At 39.2% G+C, this 20,476-nt stretch overlaps 1 protein-coding gene across 3 annotated transcripts in view; it reads left to right on the top strand.

Moving 5' to 3' along the window:
- The window catches only part of Dis3l2 (DIS3 like 3'-5' exoribonuclease 2), a 381,117-nt gene that overhangs the window by 119,574 nt on the left and 241,067 nt on the right, over window positions 1–20,476 (top strand). For all 3 annotated transcript variants that reach the window (XM_057762692.1, XM_057762690.1, XM_057762691.1), the window contains one exon: window positions 5,676–5,898. In XM_057762692.1, coding sequence (XP_057618675.1) covers window positions 5,676–5,898 — 223 coding nt within the window. The remainder of the gene's footprint in view (window positions 1–5,675; window positions 5,899–20,476) is intronic.

Here is a 20,476-nt window from a genome sequence, read left to right as displayed (position 1 = left end):
AGAAGCTTCTCTGATGTGGGTTGAGTTAAATACTGATCTATGAATATAGCAATATGTCATTAGGAGTCTTTTTATTATTATATTCATTTAGGAGAGTATTAGTAGTAGATTTTCTCCTAGCGCCTGGGACCTGTCTAGATTCTTGGCCTTATTAACAATGTTGGTTATGGGTTCTGCCTCATGGAGTGGGCTTTAAATCCAACCAAAAGATGACTGGTTACTCCCATTACATTTGTGCCTCTATTATATCAGGAAAGTACAGTTCTTAATAAATAGTTGGGTAGAATCATGCTGATTTTAGAATCCTTCTTATATGATTACATTCAGAGAAAGATGTGAGATGGGCCAGTCTTTATATTGTTTGAAGTCAGAATTCTGGTTCCCTGTGTAATGTTTTCTCAGTAGTCTGCGGGAACCAACTCATTCATGAGACCAGTAGTGGCTGGAATAAACACATAGTAGAAGTTAAAGGCCTAGGCTCTCCACCTGCTGTCTTTTTAAAAAGCTGGGTACAGTAGCATGTGCCTATGGTTCTATATTTCTTTCTTAAAAACAAGCAAGCAAATAATCCCCAAACACCTCACTTCACCAAAAACAAAGCAAAACATAGCAAGTAAGCAAGTGTAGGGCCCGGGTCTGCCCTTGTTTCTGGGTGCATTTGCGGGGACAGTTTCTGGTCAGCTAACTAAGCATCCTGTTTGTTCCTGTGCTCTTCCTGCCCTGCCTGGTGATTAGTCAATTAGGCATTGACTCCTTTGTTGGTATGGTAATTTTCCACCTGCCTGTGCTCGCGGGAGGGGGGGGGGTCCCTGAGCAGCAGTTAGGTACTTAAGGACTTCCCCAAGTCTGAATAAACTGGCATTCAGCTGATCTCCTTTCGAATGACCCTGGTTTCTTTGTGTGTTCAATCTCCAGGCCCTTGCCCGATTTGCGAAAGGTACAGTGGCGGGCGAACTGTACTGAGGGTGTAACACAGGATCAGGTGTTACAAGCAAGCAAGCAAACAAACAAAAAAAACAAATCAGGGAGAGGGAACAAGGGAGATTGAGATTATGTTTTAGTGTGACCTGTTAGTCACACTCTACCATGTCAGTCATTTTGATTTTTTTTTTTTTTATTACCAGTTGTGCTTCTTTTGTGGTAAAACAATAGAGCAATGTCTGGTTGTACTCACCCTGACTGAGACTTCGTCTGTGCATGCTCCACCTGCTTGTCTGGGATGCTCTGACAACCTTATTTCTATGCTCATTGTTTGAGGATGATTATGGACAGTGTCGACCGCCTTGGTGGGTCATTAGGTCAGTTATTCCAGGGTCACGGAGAGGCACTACCTGAAAGACATGGGTGGGAGACAGGAAGGAGGCCAAGCAAAGTTCTTGTCAAAGCCTCCGTTTTATTAGCATCATGGTTGCAGCTTATATAGCCCCTGGATGAGGAGCTTGGGGGGTTGGGACACGGGGTCTTGCCGCGTGGTCCACATCGGTCACATAGGCCAAGAGGTTACGATTGGTCAGGTGACGATTCCTCTGCCAGGAGTTCACGAGTTGACACACCTAGTTCTCTAGATAGTTTGGAATGTGAGGTGGGTTCCACTAACAGCTAGCTCTCTATTAACAGTTAACTTGGGTATGGGATAGGCTTTGTCAATAAAACAATTCTCAATACAATTGGGAAGTGGAGCCCTCTGCAAACTCCTCAGGGCGATGATCCCTATATAATTTTTGGGGGGAAAATGACTTCTGACAGGACAGATGTTACTAAGTATTATTTAATTTCTAAGATTATTTAAATTAGTTCAATGGGTTTGCTGATTTGAATGATGTGAAAGTCCTTTTCTTCTGTAGCATACTCTCCCCTTTCTCTTTCTTTCTTACCTTCTTTTCTCCCTCCCTTTTCTCTGCTCTCTCTTCTTCCTCAACCCCTTTCTCCTCTCCATTTTCCCTCTCTCTCCCAGTTCTCTTCCTCCTTTCCCTCCTAAGTCTTTTGTAGCCCAGACTAGCCTAAAACTCCTGATTCTTCTGCCTCAGCTTCCCAATGTACTCAATTTGCCACCACCCTCATTTTTTTTTTTGAATGATCTACTTTGGGACAGGTATGTAATTATGTGTGGACATATAGGATTTATTTATGTTATGAACATAGACGATCTATGTGTAAGGCAAAGGGGAGAGGGGGCAACTTTTTAAAACTTGAATGTCAATGTAGCGTCACTTAGTTGTGCTCTTGCAGAAAAGAACCCGAGGGAATCTTTTCTAGGTTACTGTCCTTTTGGACAGAGAGTGCAGGCTGTTTTACAGTTCCTTTTCTAGTGGCCTCAAATTTTTTTTTCAGAGGGTTTTTCTTGTATTTATTGCTCATTTATAATCTTTGACAACTGTCTGTTGAGTTCATTGTCCCCTTATTGGTGTTTTTTTGTGTTTAATTTTTTTTGCTTTATAAATAATACCATTCAAAATTTCCACCTCCTCCCATTTCCCTCCCACTCCCCCACTCACCTCTCCCTTACCCCTCCCAGTCCTAAGAGAGGGCAGGGTACCCTGCCCTGTGGGAAGTCCAAGGCCCTCCCCCCTCCATCAAGGTCTAGGAAGGTGTGCATCCAAACAGACTAGGATCCCACAAAGCCAGAACATGCAGTAGAATCAAATCCCAGTGCCATTATCATTGGCTTCATGTACTCACTAATGAGTGAGTACATCCCATATTCATCTTTTGGGGTCTGGATTATCTCACTCAGGATAGTGTTTTCTATTTCCATCCATTTGCATGCAAAATTCAAGATGTCATTGTTTTTTATACTGTTGAGTAGTACTCTAATGTGTATATGTGCCATGCTTTCTTTATCCAGTCTTCCATTGAGAGTCTCTAGGTTGTTTGCAGGTTCTGGCAATTACAAATAGTGCTGCTATGAACATAGTTGAACAAATGCTTTTGTAGTATGATTGGGCATCTCTTGGGAATATTCCCAAGAGTGGTATTGCTGGATCTTGAGGTAGGTTGACTCCCAATTTCCTGAGAAACTGTAGTGGCCTCAAATTTAATCCCCATGCTTCAAATCTCCTGAATGCTGGGTATATAGGTATGACCTGCCACACCTAGTAAGAACTCCCAAGTTTTTAAATTTTTTAATTGTTAAAAAGCTTATTTAGTTTTTCTCAGAAAAACTAACCATTGTATACAAGTTTTTCTCTTTCTATAATTTCATAAAACCATTTTTTCCAAAATTTTAGGATTATGTTTTAGAGTTATTATAAATATGTTATTATTAATTATTATTATGATGTGAAATGTTTATAATATTTCACTTTGCTTTTCTAAGTGAACATTTTAGCATTAATCATCTGGGAATAGTTACAGCATTTGAAAACCATAGTACTAGAATATTGTAGGAAGGATTTATTAACTTTTCTGACCCATGTAAGGTAATCTTTCATTAAGTATGATCTTCATGTGATTTAATTAGACTATTAAAGTGGTTTGCTGAAAGTAAGTAGCTGATATTTTGAAATCTCCCAGTTAAATTTAGTAGACTCTTCACATGATCAAACGTCAATACTTTATTCAAGCCTCTGTTTACATGTTGCTTCTACTGAAGCATCCTCAAAACAATGCAGTGTTGCTAGTAACCCCGCACATCCTCTCATTCTCTTAACATCTTCACCAGCTCTTCATTCCTTCCACAGTTCTTAGTGAACTTATTCCTGGTTAACTGTTCTTTACTGTGTTTGTGGCTCCTAAATAGTGTATGGCCCTGTAACGTACTCAAGAATGAGTTCTTTAATGCATGTGTACCTTGGTATTAGTCTGTCACCCCAGTTAAGATAGAGGCTTGTGACAGTACTCACCAAGGGGGACTTTCTGTTGTTTGTTTAAAAGAGTGATAGGCACAAACTATAAATAGTGATTGAATCTGTTTTTTGTATTTATATACACATATTTGTGGTCATTTTAGTTTTTATTGTATGTTTAACTTGTATAAGGTTTTTGTTTTTCATGCAGAAGTAGAGTCCTAAGAAGGGTGCAGTGTGATAGTAACATCTGGAACCCACAGAGTCTACTATACTTTTTGCTGATGTTGATGGGCCAATATACATATAAGGTCACATGTTTTCTTCAGCAACTCAATCACACACGGCTTATTTGTTTGATGTTTATTTTACCATACTCATACAGATGGGAACGAATATTGTCATGTGGTTGTCGTGTTTCAGCCTCATGTGGGTGCTGGGAACCAAGCTCTGGTCCCCTGTGAAACAGCATGCACTGTAAACTGCAGTTGTCTTTGCAGCCCCAAGGCTTTATATCTTTAAGAGAACATTTTATAAACTCTTAAGTCTAATTTTGTCTTTTCCACAGCATCTTATGTTCTTCATCTCAGTTTCTTCTATTTTCCTGTAATTTCTTAGGTTTGGTCTTTGGATTGTATCCCAGAGTTTGTTTTTTCTTTATTGATGTTTGAATGTAGCATGCCATCAGCTTTGCTCTTCATCCCCAGTATTTTCTTTCTTGCTAGGCTGAGTGTACGGGTGGTGGTATCAAGTGCATTCTTATCTGACTCGTTGAGTTGTTACTTTCTATTGTTTTTGTTGTTGTCACTGTCTGTTTTCAGAGTCTCTCACTTTTCCCTGCTGACTTTCTCAGCCATGTTGCTGATGATCTCATCCATTTTGTCAGTTTTTTCCTTAAGGTTGATGTCTCCCATTCTAGGTCCTGGATTGAGTTTAATCTGTGTCACCTTTGAAGTCATTGATTGTTTTCACTAACAAACTTTTGAAATTGTTATCTAGTGTCTTAACTGACTTCACTGTCTTTGATTTCTGTGCTCAAGGAGTTATAATCTTTTGGAGAAGCCGTATTACCTTGCTTTTTCATGTTTCTTATGTTTCTGTGTTGTGGTTTACGCATCTGCTGGTATGAGTACCTCTTTGAGTTTTATTTAGGATCTTCCATTAAGCAGCCTACTGTCTGGGCTCAACTCCCTGTAGCCTCCAGAGAAGAGAACATTTGCTTTTGGATAATGCTTCTGTGTCCCCTACCCCAGCCTACCTCCTAGTGTTCTACCACTATGTTTTTGAGTTTCTGAAGCTCCTTCTCACCTCTCTTTGGAACAAAATCTTTCCCTATTCTGACTTTTTCTCTTTGGTCACATGGAAGCGACTTGGAGTCTACCATCTTATGTGGAAATCATTCCTAGTGGGATCCATGGGAAACACTGTGATATACCTGGGTGAATTCTTTTATCCTTTCTTAACATGCTGTTTGCTTCTTTGTGATAAAATTTCATGAAGCAGCATGGAACTTTCTAGTATTCTAGGCTTTGGGGAGAGGGGATAAATATGTAGATCAGAATCCTGAAAAGGTGGCATCTTAAAGACTTGAGTACCAGTCTGGTATTGCTGGTTTGTTTATCTACCTTAGGGAAGTCTGTGCATTGTAAGAATAAAGGTCTATTTTTATCTTTTTTGTTTTTTCGAGACAGGGTTTCTCTGTGTAGCTTTGGAGCCTATCCTAAAAGTCACTCTATAGACCAAGCTGGCTTCGAACTCACAGAGATCCACCTGCCTCTGCCTCCCAAGTTTTGGGAGGTCTATTTTTTTTTCTAATCACGTGTTATGAATATTTAATATTGCCAGCTGCCTGCAGTGATTTAAAAGAATTTTTCTATCTCCTTTCTTCAGGCAATTAAATCAGAGAGCAATGACAAAGAAACAGAAGTTACTTATGAAGCTGATATCTCTGAGGAGTGCTGTGGACACCAGCAGCAGTCCCCAAAAGGCTGTAATAGTCCTGATGTCATTATAGAGGCTCAGTTTGATGACAGCGACTCAGAAGATAGACATGGCAACACTGGTGTGCTGGTTGATGGTGTTAAGAAATTGACACTTCGTACTCCTGACAAAGGTGAGTCTTGGGCAGCTGTTTAACATTTTGTTCTTTTTTTTTTTTTTTTTTTTTTTTTTGATTTTTCGAGACAGGGTTTCTCTGTGGCTTTGGAGCCTGTCCTGGAACTAGCTCTGTAGACCAGGCTGGTCTCGAACTCACAGAGATCCGCCTGCCTCTTGTTTGACATTTTGTTACAGCAGAGTTTTTTCTTTTAAGTTGAAACCTCTTTCAACAGAGGAAGAAACTCATAGAATGATTGATGTATTCCTTTTTTTTATTTATTTTATTTTATTTTATTTTTTGTCAAGTCGCTTGCCAACCCTAAGATGGCTCCCTTAGATAGGATATATACTTCACTGCTCCCGTATCCTCCCTTCCTATATCCCAACCATCCCAATCCCCCGAGCTCCTCCCATCCTCCCCTTCTCATGTTTCTCATCCCATTTCCCCTTTGCCCCATGCCACCTCACCCGCAAGTTCCCAGTTTTTGCCCTGCAATCTTGTCTACTTTCCCTCTCCATGCGGATGACTATATGATTTTCTTTGGGTTCACTTTCTTATTTAACTTCTCTAGGATCACAAATTATATGCTTAATGTCTTTTATTTATGGCTAGAAACCGATTATGAGTGAGTACATCCCATGTTCCTCTTTTTGGGTCTGGGATACCTCACTCAGGATAGTGTTTTCTATTTCCATCCATTTGCACGCAAAATTCGAGAAGTCATTGTTTTTTACTGCTGAGTAGTACTCTAATATGTATATATTCCACACTTTCTTCATCCATTCCTCCATTGAAGGGCATCTAGGTTGTTTCCAGGTTTTGGCTATTACAAACAATGCTGCTATGAACATAGTTGAACAGATACTTTTGTCATTTGATGGGGTAACTCTTGGGTATATTCCCAATAGTGGTATTACTGGATCTTGGGGTAGGTTGATCCCAAATTTCCTGAGAAATCGCCACACTGATTTCCAAAGTGGTTGCACAAATTTGCATTCCCACCAGCAATGAATGAGTGTGCCTCTTTCTCCACAACCTCGCCAGCAAAGGCTATCATTGGTGTTTTTGATTTTAGCCATTCTGACAGGTGTAAGATGGTATCTCAAAGTTGTTTTAATTTGCATTTCCCTTATCGCTAAGGAGGTTGAGCATGACCTTAAGTGTCTTTTGGCCATTTGAATTTCTTCTGTTGAGAATTCTCTGTTCAGATCAGTGCCCCGTTTTTTTATTGGGTTCATTAGCATTTTAAGGTCTAGTTTCTTGAGTTCTTTATATATTTTGGAGATCAGACCTTTGTCTGTTGCAGGGTTGGTGAAGATCTTCTCCCAGTCAGTGGGTTGCCTTTTTGTCTTAGTGACAGTGTCCTTTGCTTTACAGAAGCTACTCAGTTTCAGGAGGTCGCATTTATTCAATGTTGTCCTTAATGTCTGTGCTGCTGGGGATAAACGTAGGAAGTGATCTCCTGTACCCATATGTTGTAGAGTACTTCCCACTTTTTCTTCTATCAGGTTCAGTGTGTTCAGACTAATATTGAGGTCTTTAATCCATTTGGACTTGAGTTTTGTGCATGGTGATAGATATGGATCTATTTTCATTCTTTTACACGTTGACAACCAGTTCTGCCAGCACCATTTGTTGAAGATGCTCTCTTTTTTCCATTGAATACTTTTAGCTCCTTTATCAAAAATTAGGTAGAAGACCCTGATTGATGTATTCCCAAAGTCTTTGTTAGCTTTAGGAAGGGCAACCTCTGGTAGACTTGTTTTAAGAGAGGGGAAGTGCCACCCTGTGGTTTGTGTAAAGTGGTTGCTGCTGCCATGTTTGTTACTATCAACACTTAGCTGCAGTGTGTTCCATTCTACCTTGTGGTTGATACGAGCAGAATTATCCTCCCTTCCTTTTTCTTTCTTTCCTTCCTTCCATTCCTCCCTCCATGCCTACCTTCCTCTTACCTAAAGCTTATACATGCTAGCTAAGTGTACTATTACTGAGCTATACCTCCAGTCAGAATTAAACAAGTCTTAAAATTCTCATTAAACACAAAAACAAAAATCCACTTTATTTTACTCTCAGTTTTGCTTTAGTTCAGTCTATAATTAAAAAATGTTTTTGTCATTTGTGGTAGACTTAGATCACTTTGAATTTTGAAAGTAGATCATTTTCGGGAGGTATTTTGATTCCAAGCCTTAAAGAAAAGAAAAAAAAGGCAATCTTATTTTTTCTGAATGGCACATAAGCCATGGGTTCCATAATTATAGAAAACATCAAGTTGCAAACACATGGATCAAGAGCTGCACCCAAAGGCTTTATTTGGCCACACTCCAGGAAACTTAAGGGCAAGAGATAGTTGCAAGTTGAGTATTACAATATCTAGGTTTCTAAGGGGTTTTAAAAAGGGAAAGTATATTTCCAGCCAGATTGAGTCTTGTATATACTTGGAAATGAGGAAGAGTGAGCAACATGGACCTGGCTAGGCTGATTAGACAATAAGCCTTGTTATCAGGACATTTCTGGCCCAATCACCATGAAACAGTAGAAGGAATGCCAAAAGATTACCAATGGAGGATGTTGAGCAGACTACCTATGGTAAGATCTGGCAAGCACAGCTCAGAATATCTTGAAGGCTGGGCTGATTTCAGGAAGGATTGCAGAAACATTGCTGTTTTTCTCCATTGCTTTTGACCTTAGCCAGAGAGTATGCTCTGAAAGCATGTGCCATTTTGGTGGCAAGAATTACTCATTCAAAGTGACTTCCCAGCTTTGAAATTTGAAATTAAATGAGTATGCTAGTGTTTTTTCTGTCACTCTTGTCTGTCTTCATTTCCCAGATACACTAACCTGGTTGCTTAGGTAACAGTAGTTCCATTCTCCAGGGATCAGACAGTTGGATATTTATTTGGATGTAATTTCTGACTTTTCTTTCTTCTGATGTATCTCCTTTCCTTCTTTAAAAATAGTTGAATATTAAAAAAAATAGTTGAATATTATCTTTCTTCTTAGAGTTGCATGCATGTTGTATACAATAGCATCCATACTAGAAGTTATGTCTTTTTAATGAGAAGAGATGGATATAACCAGGACCCTAAATAGCCAGTCTTTTTATTAACAAGAACAGTAAGAAGAAAGATCCTTATAAGACAAAATCAAGAAAGGAACACTTTAGAACCGGTTGAGTGTTTGATCAAAGTTATTTAGAAGAAACCTAGTTCTGGTAGCTTAGAAGATTTCAGTTTCCTCCTTTCCCTCAGCACCAAGTTGAGGGGATAAGACACACAAATGCTGGGATGATGAATGGAAGCAGCTACAGTCGATGGCCTGCTTATCAATTGTTTTGTTCTTTGAGAAGTTCACCTTGTCCTTTGGGAAGCTCTGAAGCCAGACCTGTGCTTGATGTATCATCTGCTGTCATAACCGTCTCACAGGAAAAGCTCACAGAGTGCTTCACAAGTCCATGGCGTGCATGCTTGTGTTTTCTCCTTATTCTTTTCACATGTTCCCAGCCCACTGCTGTTTCTATGGCTTTCTTAGTAGCCTTGACCGAGGGAGCAGCTTTAATCCTTCCCTCAGTGTCAGGTGCAGCTCCCTGGCTCCAGCTGCCTCTAAACAGAGTTTGTGAAGCCACATGCTGTTTCTCATTTCTTGCCCTTTTGATATTTAGGAAAATTGCAATTTGCTCTTTTAAGAAATCACAGAAATTTTAAAAGGTATTTCAACCAGATTTTCTTGCTTAGGATAATATGAAATCTGGTTACAGTTAAGATGTTAGTACTTTTTGTATCATTTAAGGTTTTGAAAGTTATTGAAATAAACCATAACCTTAAGAACACCATAAATTTTCTCTAAGTCTTCTAGAAAGGTTCTTTGCTTTGTATAGTACTTTCAAGTGCATTATTAATCCTAGTTCTTGCTTGTGTTTCAAAGTGTTAATTTTTAAATATCTTGTTTCTTTACCTAAAGCAATATATATGCTGTATATTGCATGTGTGTGTTTGAGTTTCTCCCTCTTTGTTTGGGAAACTTAAGTATCATCTTCTAGGAAGACAATATATATATATATACACACACACACACACACGTATAAATAAATTAGAATATCTATGAGAGAGAGAGCGAGAGCGAGAGAGAGAGCGAGCACCAAAGACCTGACCCCGTTTGAAGATCCAGTTCCCTAGCCTCTTAAAACTGAGCTTTTACTGCTGTACAGGCATGGCTTCTTGTCTGCATGGAAATCTATCATAATGGCTCGGGTGTAGCTAAGTGATAAAAGCACTTGCCTAGGATGCGTAAATCCCTGGATTTGATCCTTAACACTAGGAAAAAAAGATCTGCTATTGTGTAGAAACTGGGGACAGCTTAATTAAATTTCACTGGTTTTAAATGCATCAGTGGCTTTGAAAAATGTTTTGGCAAAGATTGCCTGGGTAGAAAGTTCCGAAGGATAAAAGTCTTTGCCAAGCGATATAATAACTGTGTGTCTTTCATCACTGGGAATGGTAAGAACAGCTTTGGCCTCAGAATCAGGTGATCCTATGAAGTACATTTCCTGCCTCTATCTCAGCAGGGTCTTCCTGAGACTTTCTGCAGTTTCCTTGTCTAGAGACTAGCCTCTACTAGTTCCTGATGGGTGACTGTGATGTTAATGACACCTTTGCTTCAGTCTCTCAGTCAGTTGCCACTGTTTTTCCTAAGAGCAGGCTCTGTGAGGAATTCTCAGTCTTTCCTGAGATTTGAACTGGTTTATAACCACTTCTTTTAACCTGCCCAAGTCACCACTGGAAAGAAGACCCTCACCCTTAAGACCTTCCAGTGCCTCTGTCTCGTTGAGTTCTCTTTCCTCCCTTCTGCCTTGCTTAGGAGAGCAGACCTGATTCTGATGGGATTCTTGGAGTTATTGAAACCCTAAGATTCTTTTCTCCTAATTGTCTGTTAACCATTTTTCTTTCTCAGATCTCCACTGTACATAATGATGATTGGTATGACTAGAAGACAGTTAATTTGCTTCAGAAATGAGAATAAGTTTTAAACACCTAGCAATTTTCTATTATCTAAATTTTTGTGCCAATCTTTAAAAATCTGGTTTTAAAAAGGTGTAAAATCTTGCCCAAACTTTCTTTTAACAAAGGTGTGCAATGGGAATTTTTGCTTCCTCACTTTGGATTGGATGGATAATGCATAGTGTCTGGTAGAGAGATGATGGCCAGGACCTGTAATATCTATCCTAAGGCCCCCACTCTAATTCAGACTGGCCCCGCTCTAATTCAGACTGGCCACAGCCTTCCCTGTAGAGTTTCCAGAAGAGATGCATGCACTGAAGACAAAATGAGACAAGGCTCAGTTCTTCATTAATTCAAGCAAGGCTTGATCCAAGCCGGAATGCTTTCACCAGACTCCCTCTCACTGGCAGTGTCTTTGCCCTTTTATATCTTATCTCTATCAATGGGTAGGATTGTCTAGATCTCCGTTTTTTTTTTTTTAATTTTTTTATTGAAAAGAAAATTTCCGCCTCCTCCCAGCCTCCCATTTTCCTCCCCCTCCCCCGACTCCTTTCTCCCTCCTTCTCCAGTCTGAAGAGCAGTCAGGGTTCCCTGCACTGTGGAAAGTGCTGAAGATTGAACCCAGGACCTCATATTTGCTAGGCAAGCCCTGTATCTCTAAACCATATGACCATCCCTAGCTTTCCAGTTTCTACAATCCAAGTTAAATTCTGTAAATATCATATTTTTTGCCTATTAATATGTTGAATTACTTTACTTTTGGTGATTTATCTCTTCTCTATAGTAAACTTTTTTTCAGTTTAGGTATTGTCGATAACTTTTTAAAAAAATGTGTCATTTATTTGTTATATTTTTCTATGGTATAAATGATTGAAAAAAACTTCAATTTTGGTGTTATGACATTAATCATATGCTTATGTGTTTTTAAGTTTTTCCCTGTTTTGAGGTATCAGGTCTTTCTTCATATGGTCTTTTGTTAAAGATTTACCTTTTGATGGGCTTTATGATATATATTATTTATTGATTGAGATTATCATTTGGGTTTCTCTTTTAGTTTGGATATTGAACCACCTTTGAATTCCTAGAATAATTTTATGTAATCCTGTTGTGTTACTGTTTTTTGCATATACTACAGGATTTTTTAAAATACTGTATAGTGTATAATTTTTGTTTCATGTTCAAATAGATAAAAGATTTTCTTGCCACTGTTCAATATTTAGAGTCAAGATTATAATAGCTTCATAGAATGACCTAATACATTTTCTTTACTGGTTTCTGTTTTTTCCAGAATAGCTTATATAAAGTATAAATTACCTGTTTTGCTTATTTATTTATTTAGTTTTAAGATTGGGTAAAGTGCATTGTAAAGTTATTTGCACCTTTTACTTTTCAGAAAATGAGGTTATGTTGTTTTCAAACACATTAATTGATGCTTTCAAATTATGAATTTCTTGTGCCATTTTTGGTATAATTTAATGAGAATTTTATCCACTCAGATGTATTATCATCTTCATATTCCTAATACTCTTCAGTTTTAATAATTATTTTTGAAATCTCCATTATGTATTTTTCATCTCTTTAATTCTGTACTGTAATGATTTAATCTCCATCTTCCTCTTCTGCCCCCCCCAGCACACCCCATGCTGACACTTGCACTTCCAGCCTCACTTGCATGGGAGGAATGTGTCACACATTTAGGTTTAGCTCCAACCCTGTTTGTGTTCTGAAGCAGAGCCTCACTGGTTGTCCAGGGTGACCTTGAACTCACACTGTTGTCCTTTTAGGACTTGAACTTGTCATCTTTCTGCCTCAGCCGCCCAAGGAGTTGAAATTAGAGAATGTACCACTAGACACAGCTGGTTGGATTTTTATTTCTAGTAATTATTTGTGTTCACAGCATTATAATTTTATTTCCCAATAAATATCAATATATCATGTAAAATTGCAGTAGACTTGTTGATTAGAGATTTTTAAATGGTTTAAATAACAATACATTAAGTAAATTAGAAAAATATCTTTTTGGTGATTGTTTATCTACTACAAAACTCACATAAAATAAAACCACATTCTGGGATACAGTTTGTCAATCATTGTACAAAAGTGTTCCTGTTCCAGTTTGTTCTAGGCTCATGCTCTACTCCTGAGCTCCATTCCTAGACTTCTAATCTGTCCTACTAAGTACTTGCTTTTATTAATAACCAAAATTGTTACTATGTAATAAAATAACATTTCTCCTATTATAATCTATAAACTTTGGCCTCCTACTCTCATTCTGTACCCTCCTTCTTCTGGAAATTATGCCCAAGGACTTTGCTTATTCTAATTCTAAACTGTCATAGCGCAGACCTTCAGTTGGCGGTAGCCTAGGACAGAGCAATGGACTGGGAGTAGTGAACAAGGTTAGAGTCCCTCACTTGTTCCTGAAATGAGGGAGCTGGTAAGAGATCTTTGAGTAAATATTTTTCTGCAATAGTAGGGATCTGATCAGCTAGACTGGATGAACCATAAGCATGAATGGCTTCGGGTTCTTCCATGAGTACTGTGCAGTCTCTGGAAAGCATTACACCTTGTGCCACTTTCCTTTGCCATTTGCTGTTCACACAATTTATGGAGTGATATGGTGGTAGCGATGTTCTGCTATGCTCAGGACTGTAGTTATTGAAATATCATTAAAGCTTGCTGGCTACTTGCTGGCTCCTTCCACCTTCCTCCCCCTGTTTTAAGCCCAACAGTCATTCTGGCCTACTTGCTCATTTCTCTTTGACAGAGGAAACCTAAGGGCTTGAGTGGCAGTACACTTCTCTAACATTGCAGGTGACTGATTGGATAGAATTAGTTCTATCCAAGGTCCCCTCACAGTACCTGCGAGTAGGTGTGCTTGTCAGCAATTTCGCTAGCACCTTTAATACACGATTATTATAATAGGAACTTAAAAGGGAACAGTGACAGTTTGTCACAAACATTGTTCACACCTTTGTCTGCAGTCAGGGATGACCAGTCCTCTATCATGTCAGTGACTGTTTGTTCCTGACTTTCTCAGCCGAGTGTATCCAAGCAGAGGCAGAAGTTTTGACAGGCTTCTTGTTTTCCACTGAATGAACTCAAACCTGCAGGTTCACTGGGATCTCTCTCCTTTGGGCTCTTATACTCTTCTCAATGTGATGCTCCTTGGCCTCTTGCTTGCTGTGTACTTTTAGCTTCATTCTTGGCTCCCTAGATTGTTTTATAATCAACTTTCCTTTAGCTCATTGGCAATGAGACAGGAAGAGCAACTTCTCTGAGTGGTGACTTCCTTTCTCCTTTTCTTCTTCTCATGCTCACTAAACCTCAGTCCTCCCCTGCTCTTTTCTTCTCTCTGTTCTATTCAGTGTTATGCCAGTCCATGGTAGTGACAACAGATGAACTGAACAGTCATATCTGTTGACACATATAGTACATTGCCTTAGGAATCATAGAAGGACCAGGGGAGGTAACCCTTTGGTGAAGGCACTTGCTTCCAAACATGGCAGATCACTGGGACCCATCTGATGGAATGAGAGAATCAACTCCTACAAGCTATTTCTGATCTCTACATACAGACTGTGGCGTGTGTATGTGTGTATGTATTATATGCATGTGCACATACACACAAAGTAAATAAATGAAATATAATATTATTAAATTTATAGAAACATGGTTCTGGACAGATTCACAACAGCATATACTCTTCGTAGAATGCAGTGTTTTACCCTTGTGGCTTCTTGTCAGGCATTTCGCATTACTAACAATTATATCCTAACACTGGATGAAAATGCAAATTTGCATTTGGTTAAACTACAAGGCAACTGACTTGTATCATGTTTGATGCAACTGACTGGGGTCCTCCAGAGTGCCTGACTTTCTTATCCATCAGAAACTCTACTGAACAGTGACATACTTTGATTAAAAAAAAAAGAATAGGAAATTTATTATAGATGGAATTGTTTTAAAAATATTCAAAATGGTAGATTCTAGACAAAAGTTAATTTTAAAAGTTTGCTAACTGAAATCTTCTGTGTTGAAAATGCTATACACAGTGAATTTGGTGCATTGTTTTATTTCACAGATGAAAATATTGAGGCTTAGAGAAGTGACTTGTTTTCTCAGGGTCCCAGAAGTAGTTATTAAATTTATAAAAGAAAATTATATGTCTATAGCAAGCAAGACTTCTCTAACAGGCTATATTTTGAAAAGGTTAAGTCAGGACCCATTGGTTTAATTTCTTTCTAAAAGAATGATAGTGCTCATTGCCTATCTAGTTCATGTTTCCCTTTTCTCCTTCTTACATTTTTATCTGGACTTCCACACCCTTATCAGATACCTGTCAATTTGAGTGAAGCTGATCCTAACTGCAGAGTGAGGTCTTAGTTGTTATATATAAGTTTCTTGGCACATTTAGTTGTTTTATTCTAGTTGGGACTTAAAGTAGCAATGGGAATTTCCAGGTTGAATTACCACAGAGACTATTCATCACTTGAAACAGTACTGGTGTGGCTGAGAAACTGAAAATTCAAATGTGTTTAATTTTACTTAAAATAGCTACCCATGAGTAGTTACTTCTTTATTGTATGTTGTAGCTTTATACTTTTGCTTCTTCTAAAGATCAGCAGCCCAAGTGGTCTAATTTGGGTGAACCTTACTTGGACTTCTAGGGCATAAGTTGTTTCCTTATGGATATGAACAAGGAAACATTTATCCCTAATTGATATTGGCAGTTGTCCTATGATTTCCCAAGTATTGTGGATTGAAGAGTGAAGAACCAAAAAAAGTCTGGGCCCTCACAGCCATTAATGAACCTTGGATCAACTGATCCTGAAGTCTTCCCTACACATGCACTTTCAATTACATGGACGAATGAATCATGTTTGTTAGGTAAGCCAGTTTGAGTTGGATTTTCTGTCCTTTTAACTAAGTGTAACCAAGTAGAGGCAAAGGTACGGACAGGCTTCTTGTTATCCTACAGCTGTTGTGCCTCTGCTGGGTGTTCCAGTGAATGAATAGTATAGTGGAGTGAGAGGGCTGTGCTGTAAAGGGTGGTGTGTTCTAGACCCCAGTTCCACTCTGCTACTTGCCTGCCATGTAAACTTGGCAGTTTTCCTTTTCTTCTCTGATTCCTGGGTGTTCATTTGTACATGGACATTACTTGTTTGCAGCCAATATAGTATTTGCACAAGCAAACTTTATGTTTGTTATTGGGGAAACAGAGTGAATATAAAAGAAAATCTAGATGTTTGCCCCTGATAGGCACTCAGTTGTTGAGAACAGAGACAGTATCAGGAGGCCCACTTCTACTTAAGTGGTAGATTCAGTTAGATAATGGTCTCACTGCCTGATTAAGCCTTAAGCAGATTTCTGACTCAAAGAGAAAAAGCACATTAACAGACCAATGATGCATTGGATGCTCTCTCCATGGCTTGCAAGTTCAGAAGCTGCAGTGTCTTGTAGAATCAGAGGCAAAAACAAAGTTACTAAAAAACATAGGCTGCTAATAACCACAGGCAGTGTCCTATAGAGAAAAGGAAAGGATTTTTACAGGGAAGTGGAAACTGTCAATGGAGGAGAGACCAAATAAAAGGTAAGAGGAGGAGAGAGACAACAAGAGATAGTTTATTCCCTGGGCTCTGAAGGATAAGTAGGGCTTGCTGGATGGGAGAAGGTGAAGAATGTTCTGAGTATGAGCAGGGTCATGGAGGTAGATGTGCAGTAACTTCAGTGGGATCAGTACAGGATGCATAGTGGAAAGACTGGAGACGATGTCCGAAAAGAGACTGTACTGAGGTTTGCAAAGTTATCCATGGCTGCTAAGAGAGCTCAGTAGGGAAGAGTCACCTAAGGTAGCTATGGAAAAGGATTCAGTTGTTAGAAAGAGGGAAGAAGTGAGAACACTGATCATTAAGATCAGCCATGCAACAAGACCTGGCTGCTAACTTGAATGCAGAATAGATGGTGAAACATTCAGAACTAGGATGAATAGTGGTAGGTCAGATGTGAGATAGGCAGGGAAATTCAAGCTTAGCCACTGATGGGTGCTAATAGTAATCTTCAGTGAAAAAGAAAACTAAGAAGAAGTAAGAAAACTAAGTAAGAAGAGCTATGAATTCAGATTCTGCCTGTTGAACTGGAGGCTCATAAAGGACTCTGGTGTGATACCCAGAAAGTTATTAAAGACAGAAGTGTGGTTCCACAGGAGGGATGATGAGATTATCCATCTGTGTACTGTTAAACTATGGGAATCAGCAAGCTTGTCAAATCGATGGGCTGCTCCTGGACTTGGCTGGAAGAATCATTGGTCTGATAAAGCAAAACAAGCTGGTGGATACAGAAAGCTTAGGGACAAGATGAGCACAGTGACAGATTTCAAGAGCTTTGAACAAGACATAGGAGAAAGCTTTGTAGAAGTGGTGATGAATATTTTAAGAAATGAGGGAATACCTCACTTTCCCTTTAGTGAATGTCAAGTGGTTGAAGGTTGTTTTCATTTAAAAAGATTAATTCTCGGGGCTGGAGGGATGGCTCAGCAGTTAAGAGCACTGACTGTTCTTCCAGAGGACCCGGGTTCAATTCCCAGCACCCACATGGCAGCTCACAACTGTCTGCAGATCCAGTTCCAGGGGATCTGACACCTTCACACCAATGCACATAAAATAAAGTTAAATAAACTATAAGAAAAAGATTAATTCTCTTAGTTCTTTAAAACCAGCCATTATTTAGGGAAGGTCATTCTTTTGTGTTCAACCTTTATTTTGTAACAAGAAAATGAAAAAGTTCACGTCAGGATTTATTGAAGATATGTGTCCAGAAATCCATGAATCAGCTGTGAAGAGCATGCTTGCCTCTTCCTGTGTTCTAGAGGCTGCCTGACTGTGAAGTCAGATTTCTAGCCTCAGGGATGACCCACTTTAATAACTGCTTCCTTTTCCTCCCTCTGGCCAGCTGTGCCATGTTTGTGAGCAATGAAACCTTTTCTGTAACTTGTTCTTTAACCTCCTTCCTTGAAGCTTTTTTTTTTTAAAATTAAAAAAGTAGTAAGGTTTTTATTAGCATGCATCATTCTGAAATCTTAGAGATTATTCTTTCATTGCCACTGTGCCGAACTATATGTGCCTACAGGTTCATCTTGTTGGCATCCAGTCCCTTTTGGATCACTCTAAATAATTCCCATTCTCCTTTGAGAACTTTTGGAGACGGTCTTCAAGTCATGCAGAAACATGCCGAGGGGAATCTGTCTGACTAATGGACTAGGTGTAATGATGTTTATGACTTGTGGAGGTTTCCAAAAAGTTAGTGAGGATTCTAGCTTGTTCTGTTAGAGAAAAGCTAGACTGAATGTTTTTGACCTCAGAAGGCCCATCAGTAAAGGCAGATTGTATTTAGCACTGTGTAGTTGAACACTGTTTATGGCTTTCAGATAATGCTAAAACAAAAGTATTCCAAATGCTAATGTGTGAATACATCACCCCTCTCCTTCCACCTCAAATACCCACTCTCTAGTGCCCTGAAGGAAAGCACAGCTGCATAGTGAGGTCTGTCCTGTACTTCAGCTAGTGGCTCCGTCCTGGCCCCTAGATCTGACTCTGACTTCTCTTGAGCCCTTTAGCTATCCCACCTTGCACACTGTAGCTTACCTTGCCCTAGTGCCTCTTTATTTAGTTTGAGTGCTTCCTCAGCCTAGTACAATAGAGTCAGGATCCATGTGTGTTTGGCTAGCTATTTATTTTTCTAGCAGCAAAATGGTTTCTAACAAAATGTGTCAACCCTATTCAGGATAAGAACTGAAGAAGCAAGTTTGCCATTTTCCCTATTCATAAAAATCCTTTGTAATAAACACCTTGACCACGTCATGGATTCTTACATAAATCAAGTGAGGTATTGGGAGGGAAAACTCTTTTCAAGGATGAAGCCTTGCCTTCCCTTGTGGGATTTTCTAAACCGTGTTTTCAAGCCTGCTATCTCTTGCGCTAAGGAGTGTCACATGACTCTACTGCAGAGGTTCTCAGTTGCACAGCATTATCAGTGAGCTTTCTTGGTCTCTGGTAGCCCTTTCCTGTCAGGGCCACCTGTCCAATGCTTTGCATGACGATGCTCCTGAGCCTGCTGCTCAGGCCTCCAAACACAGCCTGCTCATTTTTTGCCTGTGTCTGTGCTTCTTTCTTCTTTGAAAGCTACCCAGCCCTAGTTTCTCCTGTGAAGATGCCTATTGTTTTCCCAACCCCAGAAGTGTATGTTTTCTATCACCATGCAATAAATCACTACAGATTTGGAGGCGTAACATGATGCAACTATTATTTCAGTTCAAGAAGTAGGATTCAGGAACTGGCTCATCCTCATCCTTTGCTTTTGGGCTCTTCACAGGGCTGAAGTCAAGCTATTGGGTTATTTGAAGGCTGAAGTGTGAAGAAAGATCTGCTTTAAGTTTCAGTGAAGTTGACTAGAATCATTTCCTAGAAGGTTTGGTGCTGAGAACCTCAGCTTCTTGCTGGTTGTAAGCTGGAGGCTGCTTTCTACACAGGCCTTTCTGTTTTGTAACTAGCTTCATCAGACCTAGTAAGAGAGTTAGCTAGCAAGATGGAGCTTGTTAGTCATATGTAACTTAGTCATGGAAGTAACATCCCATTGTCTTTGCTGTATTCTGTTGCCTATACGTGAGGGGGTTGGAATTATATAAGGACGTGAAACATGATGGTAGACATGATTTAGGCTGTTGTAAACCTGCCTACTAGTATGTTTTTTGTTTAAGTTTTATTTCTTCCAACAGATGTGTGATCATCCTTTGTGACTCTTCTTTCTGCTATTATTTTTTATGATTTAATTTCGCTTTTTATTTCCATCATGTAACTGTTTTTGAACATCCTTAATTCAATTGCAACCCCTAAACAGTCATCTTTTGTATATTGTTCTACAAAAGACAACTTCTTTCTATTCAGTAAATTGAAGAGGGACCAAATTAACGACTTTCCTGTGTAAACATGAGTCTCCTGTCTTGTTCAGCAGCTACACAGCATCCATTTTATAAATCATTTTTAAAAAATTGTTTTTATTGAGCTCTACATTTTTATCTGCTCCCCTTCCTGCTGCTCCCCTCCCCTTCTACCCTCTCCCATGGTCCTCATGCTCAGTTTACTCAGGAGAGCTTGTCTTTTACTACTTCCCATGTAGATTAGATCCATGTATGTCTCTCTTAGGGTCTTCATTATTGTCTAGGATTCTCTAGGGTTGTGAATTGTAGGCTGTTTTTTCTTTGCTTTAGTCTAAAAGCGACTTACAAGTGAGTACATATGATATTTGTCTTTCTGGGTCTGAGTTACTCACTCAAAATGATGTTTTCTAGATGTATCCATTTGCCTAAAGATTTCAAGATGTCATTATTTTTTTCTCCATTGTAAAGGTACCACATTTTCCTTATCCATTCTTTGGTCAAGGGGCATTTAGGTTGTTTCCAGGTTTTGGCTATGACAAATAATGCTGCTATAGACATAGTTGAGCACATGTCCTTGTGGTATGATTGAGCATCCTTTGGGTATGTACCCAGTAGTGGTTAAATACCTTCTCGAGGTAGGTTGTTTCCAGATTTTCTGAGAAAT

Source organism: Chionomys nivalis, chromosome 2, assembly GCF_950005125.1.
Source record: "Chionomys nivalis chromosome 2, mChiNiv1.1, whole genome shotgun sequence".
Lineage (NCBI taxonomy): Eukaryota > Metazoa > Chordata > Mammalia > Rodentia > Cricetidae > Chionomys > Chionomys nivalis.
The sequence above is the reverse complement of the archived record's forward strand: the minus strand, read 5'-3'. Positions and strand labels throughout refer to the sequence as shown.